We start from the raw sequence: 25,463 nt of genomic DNA, 5'->3' as shown, positions 1-25,463 counted from the left end.
TAAACATGAATGGCAGGCTATACCAGTTTATAATCCTACTATGGTTTATAATTGAAAAGCTGCTTAGGTCTCTAAATATAGCTTGTTAACAGTTTGTCTCAGTTTTCGAAGGTAGACGGGTTGCCAATAAATTTGTTGGTCTCCTAAAACGGACACCCGATATAATTCCTCGTTTAGGACTGCTCTGCTTTAGGATCACAGGGAGTCAGTGGGGCATGCTTTATGTACTCCACTGACCTGCTATAACATGCTGAGGAGCAGAAGTGGGCAAGGACTTCATTCAACATAGGGGACATCTGGTTGAATGAAAGATTTTACCATCCATTTAGGAAGAGATTCTTTCATTCTTTACAGTGAAAGTAGTTAGTTTTGTGCAGACAAATAATGAAGCAATTGCTCCAACTTTATTGAGGAATTTGCCCTCTAACTTTTGTAGTGGCAGAAGCTCCTGTTGAGTAGACAAATGCCCTCAGCTGGGTAATTATGTGCTGGTTAACCAGTGTCCTCAATGCTCACCCACCGATTGGTTCTGCAAGGTTAGTCTACGTGAAGTACCCCTGCAGACGCCTCCTCCCAGCATCGCTGAAAGAAGATGAGATTTCATTTTTTGCTAGTGTCCTTTTGTGATGGACCACCTTTTCCCTGTGGAGAAGTTTTTCTATTAACTAGTTTCCTTATTTTGGATTCTTTCAATCATCTCTTCACTGCCCCCCGTTTTTTTTCTGTTCTATTCTTTATAAATAAGTACATACAATGTATATACAGAGATATAAAAAAGATATAACTATTTATTAAAGATGTAAAAGATCTAAAAATACCATAAGGACGTAGTGCCACTTAAACATACTTAAATGTCTGTATCTGTAATGGCATTAACTTAATCTTCTGTAATTATTACAACTTCTTTATATCTACCTGAAGAACAGGTAACTACTTTTTTTATTTTTAATAGGCATATAGAAATAAGAACTTTGAAAGAACCAATGTAGGCACAATTACTGCCTTTTACTATAGCTTTAAAAGCAGTGGTTTGGGATCAGCATAACCTTGGTAATACCGAAACCAGACTCCATACTGTGAGGACAACCTACAGTGTTGCTTCGGTCACTGGATGCTGCTAGTGTGCTCACCTTGTCGCTGAATGAACTGTGTGTAGTTAGTTGGAGGGTGCTATACAGGTCCAGGGCCCTGGTCCATTTCTATGGATCCCAAACCCTAAAGACCCCCCTTTTTTTTCCAAATTTAACTAACTCTAAACCTACTCTCAGCCACATTCTAAGCCTAATCTGTCTATCTAGACTCGTAAAAATGTCTATACTTGCCTATTCTGCGTTCACGCCAGTCCCAGGCTGAGCTATCGGCACTGGCTTCAGTGTGTAGGACAGACAGCCGACAATGAAAGCCCCCATAGTAAGTGTAGGGGTGATGTCACTACCCAGGCATTTCCCAGCCTCTGTTGGCTTTCTCCTGCTCCAACTGGACCGGAGCAGCTTCAAAATAGATAAGTATAGTGATTTTTTTTTATCTTTACAGGACTAGATGGATTAGGCTTAGACTGTGAATAGGTTTAGAGTTAGGTTTTGCCTTTACTTGCACTTGTTTATGGTTGTTGAGCACGTGAGTCCTAAAACTTTTTTTTTTTTTTTTTTTTTTTTACCGAGAAATGAAATCACACTGGGGTTTTGCTACAGTTAAGTTGTGAATAGTGTATAACTTAATTCTTCAGTAAGATACTCTCATCTAATACCCTCTCTCATCTAATACCCGCTCTATCAATGGGTTCAGTTTAACTGTTGTATAAAAGTATTTTCCGTTCCTTTCTCTTGAAATATACATGACTTGCATTTTATTCTCATCTAATTTCATTCAACAGGTTTTTATTTGTATTATTGGGTCCAAATGGAAAAGCTGCTCAATATCATGAAATTGGAAGATCAATAGCTACTCTAATGACTGATGAGGCAAGTCTTATTTTTAGCATTGTGTATGCTTTTGACCATATCTATTGAATAATGCCTTATATCTTCTTGCTGGATGCCATCATGAATCTAAACTTTGTCTAGACTTGCCACAATCTATACCAGTAAATAATTTAGGGGCCTTTTTCTCCTAGTGTCCATATAAGAGAGAAGTCAGTCTTTCTACATATTGCTAAATCTTATGGATTGCATTTCTCTTTGTGTTTAAATTTTGTATGTACACATAAGCTTTTGTTTCTACACAGACATACATGTACAGACAATATGGCAATATTTTCCTTCTTGATTGTGCAGTTAATTTTTATTATTTTACTAATAAACATTAATGATGTAGGCACTATGTTGCCTAATGTGTTAGCACTGCAAGTTGAGCCTCGTCCACACGCTCGTTTTTTTCGGCAAGAACCAGCAAGAAAACTGCTGGCAGAGCAAACTGAGCGTGTGTACGAGGCTTTCAGGTTTCTCGTCTGGAAATCTGGCCAGAATCTCGACGAGAAAAATGGAGAACCTGCTCTCTATTTTCTTGTCGAGATTCTTGTCGGCCTGTTTCCCGTTGAGAAAACCGAGAGTGTGTATACTTGTTTCCGTGGAAACCTGCGCATGCTCAAAATGACTTTGATGGGGTCTTAATTGGGGATGCATCGAAATTGTGGCACTTTGCCAAAAGAGAAAACGCGCCGATAACGGAGCCCAAAATGGGGCGGGCCCCATCCCTGGTGCTGCCCAGTACGGGGGTGTCGTTCTGGAGCGTCCCCGTCCAGTCCTCTCCTCCCCTCCCTCCCTCCCTCCTCAAGGCGGCTGAAAGCAAAACCGTGCTCTATATGGAGGAAAGCTACCAGCACACCGCGTTAAAGAGGAAGTCAACCCTGATGGGTTTTACTTCCTCTTTTGCTCCCTGCAAATGAAAAGCATAATGGGCTAGTATTCATCGCATACTAGCCCATTATGTGAAACTTGCCTGCAAAAGAATCCAGCGATGTCCATGTGCAGGCTGCGTCCTTCTGGCCTTTCCTTCCTTTCTCTGTGGACACAAGCTCCGACTGATGGTAAAGCATTGCACTAGCGATCAGCAGATCACTGATGCCATGCAGGTCTCCTGCAGACCTGTCAGTGTATCCGCTTCCACAGCGCCGTATTAGTTAATTGAAAACTACAAGTCGACAGCCGCAAAGGTTGCCGGACCTTGTAGTTTTCTATTTACAGAGTGCTGCTAATGAGTGACGCGGCTGGGTGGTTACATTTTTACAGGTAGTGGGTGGAGAAGAACCCCACTAGCTGGCACAGCGGGGATCGGGGAGGAGCAGGGGCCATTCATAACATGTTACACCCCGAATATTGGTGCAGCATGTTTTGAAGGGTCAACATATGCTTTTAAGTCCGGAAAAGTCAGACCCTGTAAAATGATTGGTAAAAGTAAATCACAGTGGGGCACAGAACAGACTAAATGGAAATTCTCTTGGCATTAGTTCAAAGATTTGGGAATGATGTAATTATTATTTTTCTGTTTCCTTTACAGATATTCCATGATGTTGCCTACAAAGCGAAAGACAGAAATGATCTTTTAGCAGGAATAGATGAGTTCTTAGACCAAGTGACGGTCCTACCTCCTGGAGAGTGGGATCCAACTATACGCATTGAGCCACCAAAAAGTGTTCCTTCTCAGGTCAGTGTTATGCATTGTTGGTTTCGGCCTAACCGAGGTTGCTGAATGTGGATGACAGGTAATCACTGGGAAAAATTTACCTAAGCAGGCAGCATTTCTAAAATGCGGTATATTGTGCAGAGTGCAGGTATTTTTTTTTACAATGCATTATACCATGTCCTACCAATATAGCATACAATGTCACATCTCGTAAAGAATTTGCAAGAGTTGCATGTTGTGTATATGTATAAATAGATCAAAAAAATATCCCCATTTATTTTCCATGACCACAAATTATTGCAAGCTGTCTCAAGGAAATATTAAGGGACAGTGTGTGTATGTATGTATGTATGTATGTGTATCTATATCTCTGCATATACATAAAAACAAATATTGGTAAAAATGGTCAGTGTCCATAGTGCTTTTGAATGCATAAGTCAAAACACTATAATAGATATATCTCATTCCATAGAGTATTTGCCAGCACATCCTCTGACTGACTGTCTTTTCTAGTTTAAAAGATGCAGCCTAAAGTTGGCAATAGGTGGATCGAAATTCAGCAATTTTTTTTTAGGGACCAAACAAATGTTGATCTATCTATGGTCGGTTCTGTTGTTTCCATATATCTATATGGATAAATCTGAATGATAATTTTCTTATACCACTGCATTTTCTTTCAAAGCAAAAATGTAGGACCTACTCTGGTCTTAAAATGACCATTCTTATCCATGGATTCCAAAAAGTTTATTGGTATATTGGTCTGCACACCTGAATCCACTTTCCACAAGTTAACCTTTAAAAAAAATATATACAAATTTTTTTGCAGATAAGGAAATGTACAATTACTTTTTTTTTTTTGTTTTTGTTTTTTTTTTCTTTCTTTTAGGAGCCTGGCAAGCATTGCACCAGAGATCAGCAGATTGCTGGTGCCATGGAGGACTCCTGTAGACTAGGTGTAAGTTGTCTGCCTGTACATGGTACGGGCAGGCAGTTACACCATGACAGGAAGAATCAATCAACTACGAGAGGGCTCAACACTGCCGTGGTAGTTCGTTGAGAACTACAAGATGACTGGCACATAGAATGTCAGGACTTGTAGTTGATTTATTCAATGAATGACACAGCCATGTGGGCGGAGCCCCACACAATCACGCTCTTTCCAAAAAGTGACAGCTGGTACAGGGAACTTCTCCCCGTACTGCTGTTGCACCAGGTGCTCGGATCCCCAAGCAGCTGCAGGAGCATGTTATATGTTCCACCCTAAAAACGGATGAAACATGTAACATGTTCCCGAAGGTGTTCCACCCTAAAAACGGATGAAACATGTAACATGTTCCCGAAGGTGAACTTCTCCTTTTTATTGGCGAGTGTTCTGTTAACTCCTGTCCCTGCTCATATGCTCAAATAGCTTATTTGACCGACTGCTTAATTCTTTTTCCCACTTGTACAGGAAAAACGCAAAATCCCAACCATCCCAAATGGTTCAACACCAACAGGTGAGACGTTAAAAGAGGAACAACACCATGCTGGACCAGAGCTCCAAAGAACTGGAAGGTGTGTATCACGCTCTTCATTTTTATATTGGCCAACTGCAAGTGCTGAAATGTTTGAATAGTTGTAGAAACTGTCTCCATGTAGGTTTCTCTGTGGCACTGGCACTCATGAGCATGGACTTGAGTCTATAAAATGTTTACGGTGGCCTTACTAGAGAAAACTTCAAGGATCAGTTTAATGCCACTGTAATGTTATTTATTTAAAAAAAAAAAGGTTAATATGTTGTATGGCACTTCATTTATTAGTAATCAGTAAAGTGAATATATAGTATATAAAAATGTATCCAGTAACATTTTGAGCATTACACACTGTGTGAGTAAAAACCAAACTTCCTTGCCCTGTTAATGTTTAACAGGAGCAGAAGGTTCAAATGTTGAGTTTGGACTTTTTATTGCAAAATGTGCCTTTTTTCAAAGTGACATGATTCTGGTGGCCTTTTGTCCCAGTAATATTCTTTACGCCCGCTGCTTATCAGAGGGTTTCAATGTTTAAACTACTGCTAATGGAAAATCCTCATGCTTTTCTAGGTTTTATTGTTGTAAGGGGAATAAAATGATAAAGCTCATAGAAAACAACTGACGCACATAACATTATGGCTGAACAATTAGAGAGGTACATCATCGTTGACTACAATAATAATCAAAACATGTAGGCAAGAAACACACAAAGGGGCCAAAAAAATATTTCCTGTTGTCCACAGAAACCAATCAGTCACTTTGTCGGTTTCAAAACAAGACTGGAAGATGATTGGTAGGTGTGGGCAATGTATATATTTTTTCTCCTTTGCTTATATTTGATTTAGATTTTCAGATTTGTTTAAATAGCATTTTAAATAAAATTTTATACATTTATACCAGGATGAATTGATCATGGTAAAATTGAAAGAATTTCTAATCGTAAAACAGTTTCTGCTGTATAGGACTGTAAATAGCACTTCTGTTTCTGCCATTTTAATTTTGTTTAAACATATGAAGTTGAGTCTAATCTGTCAAATTCAGAAGGCCATTAAGCATTAATAATATATTACCGTATATACCGAGTTTTTCAGCCCTTTTTTTAGGGCAAAAAATACCCCCCTCGGCTTATACTCGAGTCAGTGTACCTGAAGGGCTGTGAGCGCTCATTGTTTAAAAGTCGCGGCTTCCCCCTGGTCCCTTCCGTGATAGGCGTTTCCCAGCAGACACTGTGTTCGGTGTTCCGCCTATCATGGACGTTCTCTTGTCCGAGGATGAAAAGACGACCGTGATTGGCGGAACACTGAACACAGTGTCTGCTGGGAAACTGAGTCCGAGGATGAGAAGACGTCCGTGATAGGCTGCTGGGAAACGCCTATCACGGAACAGGACCAGGAGGAGACTGCGACTTTTAAACAATGGACGCCCGCAGCCTGTCAAGAATTTCAGGTACACTGACTCGGGCACAGGAAGGCTGCAATCGGCACAGTGTGGTTGGGCACAGTGGTGGCAATGGGCACAGTGAGGTTGGGCTCAGTGAGGTGGCAATGGACACAGTGAGGTTGGGCACAGTAAGGCGTGCAAAGGGGCATTGTTGACCCTCTTTTCCGCTTACAGTAGTTGCTGCATTCTCCCCCTAGGCTTATACTCGATTTAATACGTTTTCCCAGTTTTTTGGGGGTAAAATTGGGTACCTCAGCTTATACTCGAGTATATACAGTACATTGTATTCTAGAATGATTCTTAGTTCAGTATCTCAGGAGATTGCTATTGGCAAAAGGTCCTTTTATTTCCATGTTTCATACATCAACTCTCATAAGCCTGGATGTAAAAAGACAGATTACTTGGACATAAATTTTACATCGTTTGAATTTTCTTGAACTCCAAATACTTCATAAATTTTTATTTTTTTACCGGATAGGGTTGGCCTGGTAAAATTCATGTTATTACTAGGGCCAGCTGTCTTTTTGGAATGTTTAAAAATTAATTGCCAAGGAGGAAGCTCCATATATTACTGGGATGCGTTTTTTGGTCTCGACACCATAAGCTTTCAGTGCTCTTGGCATGTGACACTGATAACGGGAAATCTAATGATTATAACTCGAAGAGGGTGGGCATTGTATGAGTGGTACTGCATTGTAAATCGTTTTTGCAAATAGGTTTTTAAGCTATAATAACCTCTACAGGTTTGTTTTGATAAACCTAGAAAATCATGACGCTTTCCATTTGCATAATTGTCCATTGCATTTCAACATCCATTTGTAATTTTATGCAAGTTTGTAAATGATTTCATATGACTGTTTAACGCATGTATAGTATTGCATAAATGTTTATTTGTTACAGTTATTTCTCTTTTGGCAGTTTAGAATAATACATTAATTGGAATTCAGTAGCTAGTCCCCTTTTTTATTAATAGAGATATCCCTGGATTGATATAGATATTGTCAAAATTTATGAAAAAATTGTTAATTTTATGTTTGGCCAGATTATTTCAATTTGAAGGGCCTGTTTATGGTCCGCTAACAGAAGGGGCCTAATGTCCAGGACCCATGGGGGTTTATTTACTAAAATGCTGTGCATAGTAGCCAATCAGCTTCTAACTTCAGCTTGTTCAATTAAGCTTTGACAAAAAAAAAAAATAGAAGTCGGCTGACTGGTTTCTATGCAGAGATGCACCAGCTCTGGTATGCTCCAGTTTTAGTAAATCAATCCCATGATGTCTAAAGATAGAAGCCCCATTCTGGCTACCCATTCAGTGCTTTAAGAGGTTTGGGGTAACCTCCAGCTGCTAATTGCAGCCTAGCTTTTGTTGGTCTCATTACACTCAACAAAAAACAAGTTTTCGTTGCCATTGGTCATTGCTAGTCTTTGCACTAGTGTTGCCAAATATTGCAATCTCGGCAGTAGCAACTATACAAGTCCAAGGGCTAAATATTAAGAGTTGAAAGCCCTGGCCATCATACCCCTTCTGTTCTGCTGTGTCTAGGGAAGGGATTGCAAAAATCTTTTACTGTAGATGGTTAGCTCCTTTTTTTTTTAAATAAGAACTAGTTAGACTCCTGCAGTGTACAGATTGACGAGTTTCATCTCACCTATTTAGGCTTTTTGGTGGTTTGATGCATGACATCAAAAGGAAAGCACCTTTTTTCTTGAGTGACTTCAAGGATTCATTAAGCCTGCAGTGCCTGGCCTCCGTTCTTTTCCTATACTGTGCCTGTATGTCTCCTGTAATCACTTTTGGAGGTCTCCTGGGAGAAGCCACACAAAACAGAATAGTGAGTACAAAAGAAAGATTGGTAGTGCCCAGGCTTTTATTAGACCTTCTCAGGAAGTTGTCCATGTGCATTTTTCTCACGTGTTCATGCTTGATCCAAAGAGTCTACCCCACAGTATTTGAACTTCCCCCGCTTACAGCTCTGACACAGTTTGGGGGAGCCCAAGTGAACAGAAGATGCAGAGTTTGAGGTAAAACAGTTGTACGTCAGGAGGTCTTACAAGACATGGGCCCAAAGCGATCTCCAGAGTCCTACGCCAGGCAACGTTTTTTTTTTTTATTTGCTTCTTTCCTTGTTTTTAGGTTTCTGTTTGTTACTTGAATAAGGTAAAATGCTTTATTGTAGTTCTGTTTTGTTTTCTAACGAATAAGTTAAACTACCTGGATTTTATTTCTGCAGCATTGATCATGTATATGCACTACCTATGCTCATTATGAAAACAGCCGACTTGTGAGACCTTGCCTCTGATTAACCCAAATCTTGCCCCAGTCTGGCCGAATTTGGTGGCAGTGACCTGCCTTTTCATAAGCTTTCCTCCTTTAAAGCTAAATTCTATGTATGATCTTTAACGCATAGTTATATTGGTTCAGCTTGGACTAATGTAAGTACCATATTTTCTGGCGTATAAGACGACCCCCTAATTTTCCAGGAAAAATTTTGGTTTTGGGATATACTCACTGTATAAGACTACCCCCTTCTTACTAGTCTTTCTGGAAGCTGAGGGGTAGCCAGAACCGCTGACAGAAACAGGCTTTTTCAAATCTCAGTGCCATTACATTGCATGCCCCCACTGTGCCATTACATTGCATGCCCCCACTGTGCCATTACATTGCATGCCCCCACTGTGCCATTACATTGCATGCCCCCACTGTGCCATTACATTGCATGCCCCCACTGTGCCATCACTTGCCCCCCACTGTGCCATCACTCGCCCCCCACTGTGCCATCACTCGCCCCTCACTGTGCCATCACTCGCCCCTCACTGTGCCATCACTCGCCCCTCACTGTGCCTGAACTTGCCCCCACTGTGCCTGAACTTGTTGCCCCTCAGTGCAATCACCGCAAACACTCACTTTTTTTGCCGGCAGTGACAGTCTCCGTACTGCGAGCGCTAGCGTCAATGATTTGAAAGCCGCGCCTTCTCTTCAGAGTTTTCTGTGATAGGCGGAACACAAATTTTCCCAGCAGCGCCTCTGTTCTATGTTCCGCCTATCAGACGTCTTCTCATCTCGTCCGAGGATGAGAAGGCATCTGTGATATGAGGAACACAGAACAGAGGCACTGCTGGGAAGATTTGTGTTCCTCATATCACAGAACACTCTGAAGAGAAGGCGCGGCTTTCAAATCATTGACGCTAGCGCTCGCAGTACGGAGACTGTCACCGCCGGCAAAAAAAGTGAGCACGGAGACCGTACCTGGCATATAAGACGACCCCCGACTTTGGATGCATGTTTTTGCATCCAGAAAGTCGTCTTATACGCCGGAAAATACGGTATGCTTATCTCATACACGAGGGAATGCTGTGGAAGGGGACAATTTCTGTAATAGTTGCTACTACTGCTGTGATCACTGCAATCTTCCAGGTCCTGTGCTGAGCTGCTTCCTTCTGTTAAATAACCACAGAAGGTCGCTTGCTTAGCACTTCCACCATTTACAGAACTCCTTGTAATTTTTTTCAATGATTACAAGGTGTTCTCTGATTTGGATGAGGTGGAGATCATAACATCACCTGCCTCTCCACCTCACCCAATCTCAGAATACCTTGTATTCATTAAAATACAACAAATTTTGTAAATGGCAGCAGTGTGAGATGGGCGACCCTCTGTAGTCACTATGCAGAAGGGAAACTCAGAGGATTGTTGTGATCTTCCACAGCGACAAGCACTACTACTGTGCTTGTCATCTTCCACAGCGACCCTTCAGGTATGAGATATGCATGTGTATGTTGGTCTAAGCTGGACCAATGTAACTATACAATAAAGGTCATGCCTAGACTTCAGCTTTATCCATGGTTCAATGTCACTAATACTAATGGAAATGCTGTGCGTTCTCATGATTTTCAAATCGGCTGTCTCCATTGTGTGTGTATAGTGGACAAGTGCACATTATAATTATGCCTGTATAGTCCAATATCAAGCACTTTCTTTTTCTTCTGCTACTTAATTTTAGCAATTTATGCAAAAATGTTGAAGACCAGTTTTTGTTGTATTTAAATGTATCAAATGTAAGTTGCCCCTACTGGTATTAACTCTTGTTTATTGGCAGATATTGGTATTTTTGTAAGCAGTTAAACTTTGATTGCCGCAAAGTAATTTTACTTTTAGACCGCAGATCTTAGGGGCCTTTCACACGGACGGATAGAATGGTGCTTTTAGCTGCGGAATTTCTAGTTTTCTACCGCAGCTAAAAGCACACAATGCTTTCCTATGGCCCCATTCACACACAACGTTTAGCTGCGTTTTCGTTGCATGCGGTTTGGTGCGAATAGAATTGAATGCGTCCAGGTGCGATTTAGCGCAGCTATATGCACTTAACCGCAGGTAATCGCAGTCTTTTGTGTCAACTGCGGATAGAACAGGAAGAACATCATAATAAAAAATAAAAAAAAGGGTTGCTATGGAAATGACTACCGCAGCTAAACGCGGCCGCATGTAACCGCACGTAATCGAAATGTACAAATGCAGCTACTCGCAGAGCCCAGAGCCTTAAATTTCACTGAAAATTGACATGCTTTTAATTGCGGCAAAATTGCCGTCCGTCTGAAAGGGGCCTAACACTGCTGGTGCAAAGATGTATATTAGAAATTCAGTTCTGAAGTTAGATTATATTGCAAGTTCAATTATGAAGGTACAATAACCCTTCAGGGTTAATTTGGATAAACGGAAGTCTCACTTCCTGTTGCATAGACGCAGGAAGTTGATGCTAAATTGTATTTGGGTGTCCAAAAAACAAATGGACCTGATAAAGATTGTTTTTTCAGAATCTTCTAGAAATATGCAGTTGAATGTAAATTTCTGTCTGTGTATAATCTTTTGTGCAGTCATGTCTGTACTGTTCATTTCAATTTTTACTATGACCTGCACAGGCTGAGTCACAGATGAGAAAGTGTACATGCTATGTTTGCAGATTATGAGCTGTGTGTTGACATGTGGATTGTGGTTGCTTGATATGACTTCCTTTTTTTTTTTTTTTTTTTTTTATACCTTTTTGTCTTGTGTTTGTACCTCCTTTTATGTGAACTTTTGTTACTGAACAAAAAATGCAACCCGTTATTTTTGTTTCTTCTGAACAGAGTGCAATAGAGTCTCTCTTAGGAGCATCACTAACGGGCATTGCCTATTCTCTATTTGCTGGACAACCCCTCACCATATTGGGAAGCACGGGACCTGTCTTAGTTTTTGAAAAGATTCTTTTTAAGTTTTGCAAGTGAGTACGATTTAGCATTTGTCTGCTGCTCAGCATATTAACTGCATGAAATCCCGAGCAATACTTTGGTTTTATCACAGCACATCAATTAAAGTGGAACTCTGAGGAAAATAAAAATTCTGCTTGGCAGAGGGTCTCATCCTAAACTACAAGGGTTATATGCTTTTGGGTACCTGTACCAGAGACATTTACCTCTTTTCCATCACTTCCCCAGCAGCCTGTGCTCTTCTCTTCTCCCTGACTCTCTGCCTTGTGGGTGATCCCTTGGATTCCTCATGTACAATGCAGGGCTATTGGCCCTGTATTATATGTGATGGCGTCAGACTGCCTGCAACCGCCAGAATGCTGAAGAGATGCTGTGGGGCCGGTCTTATAGCATGAAATAGCAGGTAATGTATATGCAAATCTCAACTTTTCCTATAAATGTTGAGCTTGTCCCTAACTTCCTATTGATCACCGCAATCAGGAGTCTTGAGGAGTGTGACCAAACTAATATTTATTATGTAGGAAACTTTTATCTCTGGATCTGTTAATCATTTGGACAAACAGATTTAAATGACAGTGACCCCAGGCTAATACTTCTGTTCTGTGAGTGTTTAGAATAAGTTGCCCATTTTGTGGCAGATTTATTTTACCCATCATTTAGTGAAATAAGCATCTTCTTTTGCATGGATTATCCAGTTTGCATGTTGTAATCGTCATATATGTTAAAGTGGTTGTAAAGATTTTTTGTTTTTTAACCTTCATGCATTCTCTGCTAAAAAGAGAGAAGACTGGAGAATAGCCCTGTGTCAGGAACCAAAAACTAGGCAGAGACAAAGTGCAGTTAAAAGCACACCTTTAATAAAATGACAAAAATAACACAGTTCAGGAAAGTAGTCAAATAACAGAGGCCAGTGTTTTGATGCCAGAGAGGGTAATCCGATGAGCTGGGGTCAGGAAACCAGAAGTCGGCATAGTCGGGAGCAAAAATCAGGAATTGGAGGGGAAGTCAGCTGGGCCAAGTCATACACAGGATCAAAGGAAGGACAGCACTTGGATCATAAACCACACAAGGGCAAGGAGGAAATGAGCTAAGCTGCTTAAATGGCAAAAAGCAGCTGTAGGCTGGACTAATGAGGCAGGTTACTGTTAACCAGGTGAGCCACTGTGGTTGCAACGAGTGGTTGATAATGAGACTTCTGAGCACTGAAAGAAAAGAGCTGCTCATTAACTATCAGGAACCCAGCTCTGACACCCTGGTTGCATGTAAACCGCCTAACCAGTGAGTTTTTGGAGAGTCTTCACGCTTAAGCCTGGTACACATTGGTACCATCCAAAGTTAGTACAACAATCTCCCCCGCTGAGCTTTGTGTTCTGACAGGGGGATGGCCCCCTAGCCAGAACACTAGTATTGGCTGAGAGCGCTGATCGGGATTCGGGTCAGCTTCTTGTTTTCCAGCATGCTCGTCTGCATCGTGCACACGGGCTGAATGTTGGACATTTTTTTTTTACCTGCCCAATTTCTCCCAACAATCTGCCCGTGTGTATGGGACTTTACTGTTATGTCTGCCGGACAAGAAGTGAAGGGAAATCTCCCATTGGTACACGAAAGTCAAATAAAACTTGAAAATTTAACCCTTCTCTACTCCATCCAAAACTAGAAATACGTTTTGCCCTTGAATACATATTAAAGACCCATTTGCACAGTTGTGTTGCATCAGCATGTTGCCATTCTGTAATTGCACCCTCATTAAGGGGACACAAATTCTCTATTGTGCTGCTTTGATGCATATTTGTAATTTTGTTTTTCTGTTTTTGGCATCTTGGTGCATTTGCAGCCAGTGTACACTGATGTCTAGTGCCTGTCCTATTGCCTGTAACTGTAAACTGATACTTTAGGTGAACCTAAAATCAAAAAGTGAAGCTTTGCCATGGTGTAGGTGTATGTTAGTTGTGCATAAGCAGTAACTGCAAGAATAACCCTTTTGTCTAAAATTCCCCCTATTAAATGACATTTGTAAATGTGCCTAGATGCCACTGTGCTGACCGCCTCTTTGCTGTATATGAGTTGTGCATTTAGGGCAATGCTTGCTTCTGAGTCTCAGGAGATTTGGAATGAGATTTAGTGATTGTTCTCATTGTTCTCGCTGGAGTCTCTGCCTTGAGGAAGCAAAGCCCTGCCTATACCAAGACCCACAGAGACATAGTCCGGAACAAGACATGGTAAGTCTGTAATGGGGAAAGATAAGCTGCAAGAAGACCAAAGAAAATCAATAAATACCGGTGACTAGTCCTTTGCTTTCTGCCTGCATTTTTTTTACAATTTCCAAACTGTTGTTCATTAACACTGCCTATGTATAACTTATACTGTACATGCTACTATTTAATTACAACTTGCTTTTAAGTAGGGTCCTTCTTATATTTTTTTTTTTTTTTCATTATTTTCATAGAGATTACAAACTGTCCTACCTGCCTTTGCGCACTAGTATCGGCTTGTGGACTGCGTTTCTCTGTTTAACATTGGTGGCCACGGATGCAAGCAGCTTGGTCTGTTATATTACACGGTTCACAGAAGAAGCATTTGCTGCGCTCATTTGCATAATCTTTATTTACGAAGCGCTAGAGAAGCTGTACCACTTGGCAGAGAAATATGTTTTCAATATGCACAATGATCTCGACATGCTGACAAAATACTCGTAAGTCTAAAAAAAATGAATTACTGTCACTCCTTACTACTCAGTTGTTGCATCTGATTTGCTAAAATAGCCGCAGTCTGTTCATTGTATCTGTGTCTATGTAGCAAGGCTCTGATCTTGGCCACATGGCTTTGTAATCTTGACTTCAGTTTGGTACCCTTGGGTACACTTTTTGGACAACGCCTTCACTATGTTCTATGCCTGCATAAAAATGAAATGTGCGAAGATCATGACACAAAATGCAAATGTACATCCCATAGAGTACTGTTGTATTTAAGAATAATTTAGTGGTTTATAATAATTGTCATGTATCTTTGACATTTGTTTAGGGCCTATTCACACTCAAATATTCTCACAGTAAGGCCCCTTTCACACTGGGGCGGGGGCGACGCCAGCGGTAAAGAGCCGCTTTTTTTTACTGAGGTTTTCGGCCACTAGCGGGACGCTTTTAACCCCCGCTAGCGGCTGAAAAAGGGTTAAAACTGCTGGCAAAACGCAGCTGTAGGCGGTTCGGCAGTTTGGCTGCGCTGCCCATTGATTTCAATGGGCAGGGGCGGTGGCGGAGTGGTGTACATACCGCTCCAAAGATGCTGCTTGCAAGCGTTTTTTTTTTTTTTTAACGTCCTGCCAGCGCATCGCCTCAGTGTGAAAGGACACTGAGACTGCAGGGGAGGCGTTTTTAAGGCACCTTACAGGTGCTGTTTTGAGCCCAAAAGCGCCTGAAAAACGCTCCATTGTGAAAGGGGTCTAAACGCATATAGCCAGATTCAGGTAGATGTGCCTAACTTTAGGCGGGCGTAGCGCATCTCATATACGCTATGCCGCCGTAAGTTAGAGAGGCAAGTACAGTATTCACAGAGAACTTGCGTCCTAAGTTATGGCGGCGTAGTGTAAATGGGCCGGCGTAAGCTCGCGTAATTCAAAGTAGGCTGTAGTGGGCGTGTTGTATGGTAATGAATCGTGACTCCACGTAAATGACGCGCCTAACGAACTGCGCATGCGCCGTCCGTGGACATATCCCAGTGCGCATGCTCAAAATAACGTCGCAAATAGTCAATGCTTTCGACGTGAACATAACCTACGCCCAGCCCCATTCTGAATCGGCTTACGCAAACGACGTGAAATTCGGCTGTTCCGACGTCCATACTGAACATTGGATGCGCCATCTTTTTGGTGGTTTATCTTTACGCCTGCAAAACGCCTTATGTAAACGGCGTAGCTTACTGCGACGAGCGTACGTACGTTCGTGAATAGGCGCATCTTGCTCATTTACATATTCTCTGCGTAAATCGACGTACACGCCCCTGGCGGCCAGCGTAAATGTGCAGCTAAGATACGACGGCGTAGGAGACTTACGCCGGTCTCGTATCTTGACAACAGAGGAGCGGATCTCAATTTGAGCATACGCTTAAAGATACGACGGCACGGATTCGGACTTACGACGGCGTATCTACTGATACGCCGTCGTAAGTCTTTGTGAATCTGCCTAATACATTTCAGGCAGAAATCCTATTTATGTGGCAGTTTAGTGTGTTTTTTTAAAGGAAAACTAGAAGGGCCGATTCACACTTGTGTGTTGTGATATGCGTTCCTTGGTGGGAATGGGTCCTAAAAGAAGCAGGATGTCTAGCCTAAAGTCCCCCCCCCCCCCACCTTAGTACTTACCCGAGATCCCCCTCAATCCAGCGATGTCCACAACGGCATCGGTTCTCCAAGGACTCTCCCTCATTGGCTGAGACATGAGCAGGAGCCACGAGCTCCCGCTGCTGTCAATCACAGCAAGACCGCCAATGTAGGGAGAGAGGGCGGGCAGTGGCTCTGTGTCTGAATGGACTTGCAGAGCTGCAGCCTGTTTGCTCTGGGGGCACTGGACAGGAGGGAGGAGCCAGGAGCACCAGCGGGGGACCCAAGAAGAGGAGGATTGCGTTCTGCTGTAAAACCGCTGCACAGACCAGGTAAATATGACATGTTTGTTGTTTTTTTTGTTTTTTCAAATTTTAATATCCCTTTTAATAGTGAGTTTGTCATGTCATTGTTAAAGGATACGTTCTGTGACAGCAGTGGGGGGTCCTCTCCCCCATAGTCCCTGTCACATTTTAAAATCTGCACAGCCACGTCAGTCATTCACAGGGTTGTGCCAATGAGTAAAGTACAAGTCTCCTCTTCCACCATGGCAGATGGCTTTGTAGTTCTCAAACTTTGTAGTTTGCCAGTGTGCCAATCAGCACATCCTAGTCCTTTCTTTCTCCCTTAAACTGAAAGGCTGTACAGAGGTATGGGCAGAAGCTGGAGGAAGATTGTGCAGGAGCCTGACATTGCATCAGCAATTCACTGACCCACTGATGCAATACGTTTCAGGTTTCTGTAGAAAAAAAACATAAATGCTCTTCTATTAAATGTATTTTATTAATATTTTTGTTTACCCGCAAAAATATGTGCATTTTTTTATTTTTGGGTAAACTTGGCCTTTAAACCTTAATTTATGCATTTTGACTGTTACTTAGGTGTGTTTGTGCAGAGCCAGTCAACCCTGACAACAAGACTCTGGCCTTCTGGAGTGGCAACAATATTACTGTCAGTGACATGCAATGGGATAACCTCACTGTCTCCGTAAGTCTCAGTACTGCTTCATAAGCATAAGTGCATGTGTGTGTTTTATTTTATTTAATATATATATATATATATATATATATATATATATATATAAATTATATTTTGTATTATTATATTTAAAATATTACCACTGCAGTTTTGAGATAAATACCGACCCTCTGTAAAAAAAAAAAAAAAAAAAAAAAAATACTCATGTTTAATCCTGGTATACAGGTAGATTCCTATACCAATCTAAGGGTGCACTCACACTGGGGCTAGTTAATCTGAACAGTGTTGGATTAATCTGTCTGAGTTGGATTCCTTCCGCTGGTCTGCACTCACATTGTACTGTTAGGAATTATTCCTGGGCACACTACTTTGCTAACCAGACCTTTGATTGATGCTTCAGTACATTGGGATCTATGGAGAGTTCTGTACTCTGACACAATTTGCATTCACACTGGAACAGACTGTATTGGACCACAAGTGAACCACACTGGGTACCATCTCTATGTGGTCCCAGGAGTGGTATGCCTAACCTATCCTGGCCGCATTTATAAGCACTTCCACTATACAAATAAACAGGCCCAAGGGGCTGATTCACACTGGTTCAGAATGCCAGCGTGAGTACACCCTAAAGCTTCGTACACTTTTTTTTTATTTTTTTTTTAAACCCAGTGGGCTGACGGAAAAAAGACTCAGAAGGAGCCGATGTACTAACTATATTATGTTAGTACAGAGCTCTGTCCTGCTGACCTATTGTATTCTGACAGGGGGACAGCCTCCGTGCCAGAACACTCTGGTCAGCGCTCTCAGCCATTGGCTGAGAGCACTGGTCGGGAGCTGAACAGCAGACTTTTTTCGGTCATACCCCTTTGATAGAAGCCAGCTGGATTCTGTCAGCCTGGCTGCAGTACACATGGCCTGAATGTCGGACGGTTTCTGTTGAACTGCCCGATGCCGCTCAACATTCGGCCTGTGTGTACTAGGCTTAAAGGGGAAGTCCAGCCTGAGCTTCTTTGGCTGGGCTTCCCCTATGGGTCACAGGAGTGCAATTTTTTTTGTACTCCTGTGGCCCGTCTTCAGTAGAGAGTGGTCAGAAGTCCGCTCTCTGCTGACGTCACTGGAATCCAGGCACGACATCCTCACGACAAAATCTGGATCTGCCAGGTGCTTGGACTGATGCCTGTTTCAGCCTCTCAGCAAGCCGCTGAGAGACGACGGCCGATCCCCCGCCCCTCCACAGATTAGCGCTCCAATGAGCATGGAGGCGAGCTGCTGATTGACAGTCAGCAGCTCTCCACTTGGACCTGTGCGAACTGAGCCATCGGTGATGTTCGATGGCTCGGTTCCCAGTGTAGAGACACCAGGGGACTGATGCTGCATCCACCTAGGTAAGTATGATGGAAAATAAAAAAAAGTCTTCTCTTAAAGGGGTTGTAAAGGTAAAAAAAAATCCCTAAATAGCTTCCTTTACCTTAGTGCAGTCCTCCTTCACTTACCTCATCCTTCCATTTTGCTTTTAAATGTGCTTATTTCTTCTGAGAAATCCTCACTTCCTGTTCTTCTGTCTGTAACTCCACACAGTAATGCAAGGCTTTCTCCCTGGTGTGGAGAAAGCCTCTTGAGGGGGCAAGCAGGAGGGTCAGGACACTCTCTACTTTGCAGATAAAGGAGCTGTGTGTTAGTGGGCATTCTGGCACTCCTGCTTGCCCCCTCCCCCCTCAAGAGGCTTTTCTCCACACCAGGGAGAAAGCCTCGCATTACGGTGTGTAGTTACAGACAGAAAAACAGGAAGTGAGGATTTCTCAGAAGAAATCAGGACATTTTAAAAGCAAAATGGAAGGATGAGGTAAAGTGAAGGAGGACTGCACTAAGGTAAAGGAAGCTATTTAGGGGGAAAAAAGTTTCCTTTACAACCCCTTTAAGGCCCCTTTCACATTAGCGGACCGTTCGTCCGTTTATTACAAGTCCGTTTATGGACTTGTAATGCATTCCTATGGGATCGCGTCCGTTAGCGGATGGAGCATCTGCGAACGTCTGCAACCATCCGCGTCCGTCAGGATCTGGTTTTTCGGACGGAAGAAAACCCTATTTTTTCTTCCGTCCGGCGGAACGGTTCGGATGAAGACGGACAGACGGTCCGTCTTCATCCGATTCCCCATAGGGGAGAGCGGAGGAAAGACAGGGCGGTCTCTGCACAGTGTGCGGGAACCGCCCTGTCTGCCGACAGCTCAGCGGGGATTACGGATGATCCCCGCTGAGCAGACGGACACACACGGAGCGGACACAAAAACGGTCCGCTCCGTGTGAAAGAGGCCTAAGACTTGTGGAAAAGATAACAAAATTAGCATCTGAGATTGATCAGTTTCTACCTAGGCTTAAGCCAGCCAAAGACGAGTTTTACTTACCGTATAAGCCGAGTTTTTCAGCACATTTTTTTTTTTTTTTTGTGTGCTGAAAATGCCCCCCTCGGCTTATACTCGAGTCACCTTTTTGCGCCTGATCTCCCGGACTTTGGGGACCCGGTGCCGGCTATCCGTAGGTCCCCTGGACCCCAAACTTGGCACACATATAGCCCCACTCTTCCTCTACAAGTGCGCAAAGTTTGTTGTCCGGAAGGCCTACGGCCAGGGGAGCACCGATTTTTCAAAGCCAGGCACCCCTTCTATATACTCCCATGTTAAATGTCAGTCTAGGCATGGGCACAGTGAGGCATGCACATGGACACAATGAGGCATGCAGGGTGACACTCTAGGCTTATACTCCAGTCAATAAGTTTTCCCATTTTTTTTGTGGTACAATTAGTTGCCTCGGCTTATACTCGAGTATATACCGTACATTACAAGAATACAGTATGTGGTTTACAAATGGTACACTGTGACTTTCAGTTTATATTGAGTTAATATGGTGTCATGTCTCCATCTAGCAAAGTGGAAGTAGAGCAGGGTAAATATTACTAGGATCAGGAATACGCTTTAAAGTGGAGTTCCACCCATAAATATAACATTACATCAGTAGTTTAAAAAAAATGTCATTAGTCCTTTAAGAAAAATTTTTTTTTTTTTAGATGCCTTCAAAGTGTTGTTGCTAGGCAGAATAGTTAATCTTCCCTCTTCCTGCACCTAGGTGCTTAAGCTTCACCGCACAGACTCCTGGGAATGTAGTGGGTGTAACTTTCCAGGAGTCTGTGCACTCCCCAGTCTCGAAGAATCATGTGACTTGGACAGTACAGGTGCTGAAACCTGATCTGAAAACTATTACATTGCTTGTGGCTGAAATCCAGGAAGTCATACAGTCTGGCTTCATGATGCCCACACTTAAGATGGCCCCAGTCAATTTCTATTTTATAAAATGTCTAAATGCTGTATCAACCTAACAAAACGGACCTTAGTTTATAGACTAACTTTACTAGAATACATTAAAGCGGGGGTTCACCCTGTTAAAAAAAAAAAAAAATGTTTTTTTTTATTAGACCATTACATTCGGCATCGTAGCGCGAGCTACGGTATGCCGGTCTTACATTTTTTATCCCCGTACTCACTGTGCTATGGCTCATTGAAGATTCCGGGGAATGGGCGTTCCTATGGTGAGAGAAGGTGATTGACGGCCGGCCCTGGCACGTCACGCTTCTCCGGAAATAGCCGAAATAGGCTTGGCTATTCACGGCGCCTGCGCATAGCCTGTGCGCAGGCGCCGTGAAGAGCCGAGACCTACTCCGGCTGTCTTCGGGGAGCGTGACGTGCCAGAGCCGGCCGTCAATCATCCTCCCTCTCCATAGGCACGCCCATTCCCCGCGGGAGTCTGATTCTTCAATGATCGATAGCACAGTGAGTACGGGGATTAAAAATTTAAGACCGGCATACCGTAGCTCGCGCTACGATGCCGAATGTAATGGTATAATGATGTGAAGGAGGGTGAACCACCGCTTTAAGCTTGTGTATTACAGGGGTATTTATATTTAAAACGTGAAATTGTGGCCGGAAATCCGCTTTAATATCAATGTATTTCTTTTCTCTTCAGGATTGTATTGCACATCATGGCTCGTTTGTAGGTTCTGCCTGTGGTCATCACGGTCCTTATATTCCCGATGTTTTCTTCTGGTCCCTCATCTTGTTCTTTACAACATTCTATCTCTCATCTTTTCTGAAACAGTTCAAGACCAAAAATTATTTTCCCACCAAGGTAACCATTTCATGTACAATTCAGCCTCATCTCACTAGTAGTACATTTAGGGACATTTCCTACATTATACATGAACTATGCGCACTGTAAGCTGTTGATTCTGTTTTAGAGATAAAGTATTGTGTACTTTTAGTGAGTACATAGTTTGAGTTATGATTACAATGTTTGCCTGACAGCTGAACTCCAGGCACACAGATAAATACACAAAGGAAATGTATACTGTATGTGGGAGCTGTTTTACCTGCCTAAAGAACTTGCGTTTCTGGCCATCCAGCTCTAAGATTCATACAGTTTTGCAAAACAATGCAGCTCGTCTGGCTAGGCTGAGAACCTGTTTTTTTTCCTCTGCTGAAGTTACGTTACAATACGCTTGTCTCTCTCCCATCCTATGACTGGACAGACAAAAGGGAAGCGGCAGATCGATGGGTTCATCTTGATCCTTCTGCTCTCTCCTGTTAGCATTTCTTCTGTAGCACAGGAGCACAGCTGGTTGGTTCCATGAGCTGATTCTCCCTCTCGGAGCTCTTCTGTACAGAGACCAATTACTTACATTATTTAAGAAAAATACACTAAATTATGTGTTAATGGATACCGAGTTGCATTAATTTGTGTCCCTCTCTCTGCCCGGAGTTCAGATTTAACTGCTGTCTCATTCTGGGTGGATGTCATAGGCAGTGGCAGCCCCGCGATTAGGGGTGCATGGGTGCCGCCCCCCACCCCATCCACTGTTCAGCCCCCTGATCTACATGCAGGGACACTGGACCATGGATTCAAATTGGGGGCCTAAAGCACATGGTTAGAGCCAGAAGCTCTAATAGGCTTCAAAAAGAGTGGTGTCTCGGGGGCACAGAGCTTTGCGCCCAGTTATGTTACATGGCAAATGAATATTCACTATTCTCACACTGATCCTCCTCCCGGCCCATAAGGAAGCAGGTCTGAGACCCGTCACCCAATTGACTGAAAGGACAGGTGATCCTATTGGACACCTAGGAGGAGGATCATGCTAGGACACGCTGCCTGCCTGCCTGCTACAAAGATTGGGTAAGTGCAGGGCCTTAACACCAAGTGTAGGTCAAAAACACCAGCCGCCACTGGTCATATGATGTCCTGCCTCACATGCCTCACTTCATGCTGTAAATATTTCCTAAACTTGCACCGTTTAGGAGATATTTACTGTATGCGCTGCTGGCGACGTCATCGGCGCATGCGCACTGGAGGAACGGCCTGCCTGTGCCGCTTCTTCAGGGCCTTGTGCAATGACCGGTGGCTCCCATGTGCATGTGTGGGAGTGATGTAATCGCTGGTCCGGCCACTCGGAGCCCAAAAAACCCGGAAGTAACTCTGGGAAACATGTTGGCCCTGTCAGCAGTGTGCCGGCGCCTCTTTAAGAATACAGTACCCATTGGTCCTTTTATACTACCATCTCTTGTATTTTCACAGGTGCGATCTACAATTAGTGATTTTGCCATCTTCCTCACAATAGTCATTATGGTGGTCATTGACTATCTTGTAGGTGTTCCTTCTCCAAAGCTGCATGTTCCTGAAAAATTTGAGGTAATTAACAACAAAACCTTTTGTACAGTAGGTGACCACTTTGAATAATGTCTGTCTTCAGAAATTCTTTATTAACCTATGGTTTCCATATTATTATTTTTTTTTATTTATTTATTTTAGCCCACATTAAAGGACCGAGGATGGTTTATAGGTCCTTTAGGAACGAATCCTTGGTGGACTATACCAGCTGCTGCTATTCCAGCTCTGCTTTGCACCATTCTAATCTTCATGGATCAGCAAATCACAGCTGTGATCATTAATCGAAAAGAACACAAGCTGAAGGTATTCTCGCAACCCACCTTTGTTAAGTGTTATGTTAATGACATTGGTATCGGGACCCTGATCTGTGGCAAGTCACATGTGGCACCTGGCACCCTTTGGTGTTGAATCCTTTAGCTTCTTAGCAGGTGCTCAGTAATGTAACTGATAATAGAACTATGACCATAGCAGCATGTGAAATTGTTATGGGACTGGGCAGTTTAGGAGTTCCAGAATCGTCTAACTGATAATCAGAGCATGGATTACCGATTTAGTGTCCTGGTTATCAGTGCCCCCTATCAGTACCGCCTCATCAATGCCCATTAGTGCAGCCTCATCAGCGCACATCAATGAAGGAGAAAATTTTATTTTTGCAAGATTTTGATTGAACAAACTGAAGTTGGAAGCGGATTGGCTACCATGCTCCAGATTTTTCACTCTCAAGTTTTAGTAAATCAACACCCATGTCTACACACGGCCAAGATCATAAAGACTGTTTCAAGGGGCATCTGAATTTACATGATTTGGCATGTTTGTCAGAAAGTAGATTCTGACCCTTCACTTTTTCACGCGTTGGTGTACGAGTACTTGACACATGTGTTAAGACAGCTCATTAATTTCAGTAGGCTGCTAAACACACCAAAAGGTGCTAGAAAGCTGAGCAAACCAACATAAATTGGGGTCGATTTACCAAAAGTGCAAAATTTGGTGCAGCTCTTCATTGTAGCCAATCAGCTTCGAACTTCAGCTTATTCAATTAAAGTGATACTAAAGTCTTGTGGTGTTGTTTTTTTTTTTTTTTTTTTTTTTCGTTTTCCTTTTAAAAACAATACACATGTTATATTTGCCTGCTCTTTGCAGTGGTTTTGCACAGAGCAGCCTGGATCCCCCTCTTCTCAGTCCCTCGCTGACATTCCTGGCCTCTCCCTCCTGTCGAGTGCCCCCACAGCAAACGGCTTGCTATGGAGGCACCTCTCTACTGATTGGCTAACTGACAGCAGCAGGAGCCAATGGCACAGCTGCTGTATCTCAGCCAAACAAGAGTGTGCTGTGCATACTAGCTCATTATGCCTTTTCTCTTGCAGGGTTTTTTTTTTTTTTTTATATAGGGTTTACTACTCTTTTAAGGTTTATATATTTTCTTCAAAGTAAGGAACAATACTACTTAAAATTAAATATATAAATCAGAAAGGTAGAGGAGTTGGGGGAGATTGAGGGTTTATATCGGTCACATTCAGGACAGGCAGACTTCTCGTTTACTGTCAGACTTGATAAGCCAGTCTAGAACTGTTATTATTATTATTATTATTATTATTATACAGGATTTATATAGCGCCAACAGTTTACGCAACGCTTTACAACATCAGGGAAGACATTATAGTTACAATACAATTTAATACAGGAATGATCAGAGGGCCCTGCTCGTTAGAGCTTACAATCTAAAAGGGAGGGTGAAGTGGAACAGAGGGTAGTAGATGTGGGGGGTGATCAGGTGGGCAAAGTTAAAATACAGTTGTTGGATGTGGGTAGGATAGGCTTCTCTGAAGAGGAGGGTTTTCAGGGATCCTCGAAAAGCTAAATGAGAAGGAGATAGACGGATAGTTTGGGGTAAGGAGTTCCATAGGCTGTAATAACAAATTGCATTGACATAAACCAGAGCGGATATATGATGAGATTGGTATTGTTTTCTTTCTTTTACAGAAAGGATGTGGCTACCATCTTGACTTGTTCATGGTTGCTGTCATGCTGGGTGTATGCTCCTTAATGGGACTGCCGTGGTTTGTAGCTGCAACTGTTCTATCCATCAGCCATGTTAACAGCTTAAAAGTGGAATCTGAATGTTCTGCTCCAGGAGAGCAGCCAAAATTCCTGGGAATCAAAGAGCAGAGGGTGACAGGTCTTCTGATCTTTGTTCTGATGGGACTGTCTGTATTTATGACCTCTGTTTTAAAGGTAAGATGGCATCCTGACCTATTCATAGCAGCATTCATGTACATAAATGTTTTGGGTGTCTTTTTCGTTTGCGTTCTTTTGACAAGAGATATTGCCGTAAGCACACTGAGTGATTTATTGTATAAGTGTATATATTTATATAATAGATACGGCATATACTTGTAAAGATAAGACTGTAGCATTTAAAGCATTTTACATCTTGAAGGTAACACGCATTACTCATGCTTATTGTTGCATTGGAACTGCTTAAAATACCGGACAAGGAACAAAAGCTCAAATACAAGCACCACATATTTTGTCTTGTGTGCTGTGTCATCGTTAGTCATGGCTCATCTTGTAAATTCCCAGTCTATCCAGACTGCTAACAATGGCACTGCCGGCCGGTCACACAGGCTTTTGCTGTTTGGCGTCCT

General features: G+C 42.6%; 1 protein-coding gene across 6 annotated transcripts in view; it reads left to right on the top strand.

Moving 5' to 3' along the window:
• SLC4A7 (solute carrier family 4 member 7) overlaps nucleotides 1-25,463 on the top strand; it is a 179,589-nt gene that overhangs the window by 129,775 nt on the left and 24,351 nt on the right. For all 6 annotated transcript variants that reach the window (XM_040353027.1, XM_040353023.1, XM_040353021.1 and 3 more), the window contains 11 exons: nucleotides 1,874-1,961; nucleotides 3,496-3,642; nucleotides 5,072-5,175; nucleotides 8,230-8,404; nucleotides 11,697-11,830; nucleotides 14,263-14,508; nucleotides 17,013-17,118; nucleotides 21,124-21,285; nucleotides 22,726-22,839; nucleotides 22,960-23,121; nucleotides 24,799-25,050. In XM_040353027.1, the coding sequence (XP_040208961.1) occupies nucleotides 1,874-1,961; nucleotides 3,496-3,642; nucleotides 5,072-5,175; nucleotides 8,230-8,404; nucleotides 11,697-11,830; nucleotides 14,263-14,508; nucleotides 17,013-17,118; nucleotides 21,124-21,285; nucleotides 22,726-22,839; nucleotides 22,960-23,121; nucleotides 24,799-25,050 (1,690 nt within the window). The remainder of the gene's footprint in view (nucleotides 1-1,873; nucleotides 1,962-3,495; nucleotides 3,643-5,071; nucleotides 5,176-8,229; nucleotides 8,405-11,696; nucleotides 11,831-14,262; nucleotides 14,509-17,012; nucleotides 17,119-21,123; nucleotides 21,286-22,725; nucleotides 22,840-22,959; nucleotides 23,122-24,798; nucleotides 25,051-25,463) is intronic.

The sequence above is a fragment of the Rana temporaria genome, chromosome 5 (genome assembly GCF_905171775.1).
Source record: "Rana temporaria chromosome 5, aRanTem1.1, whole genome shotgun sequence".
NCBI classification, from domain to species: Eukaryota; Metazoa; Chordata; class Amphibia; order Anura; family Ranidae; genus Rana; species Rana temporaria.
The sequence above is the reverse complement of the archived record's forward strand: the minus strand, read 5'-3'. Positions and strand labels throughout refer to the sequence as shown.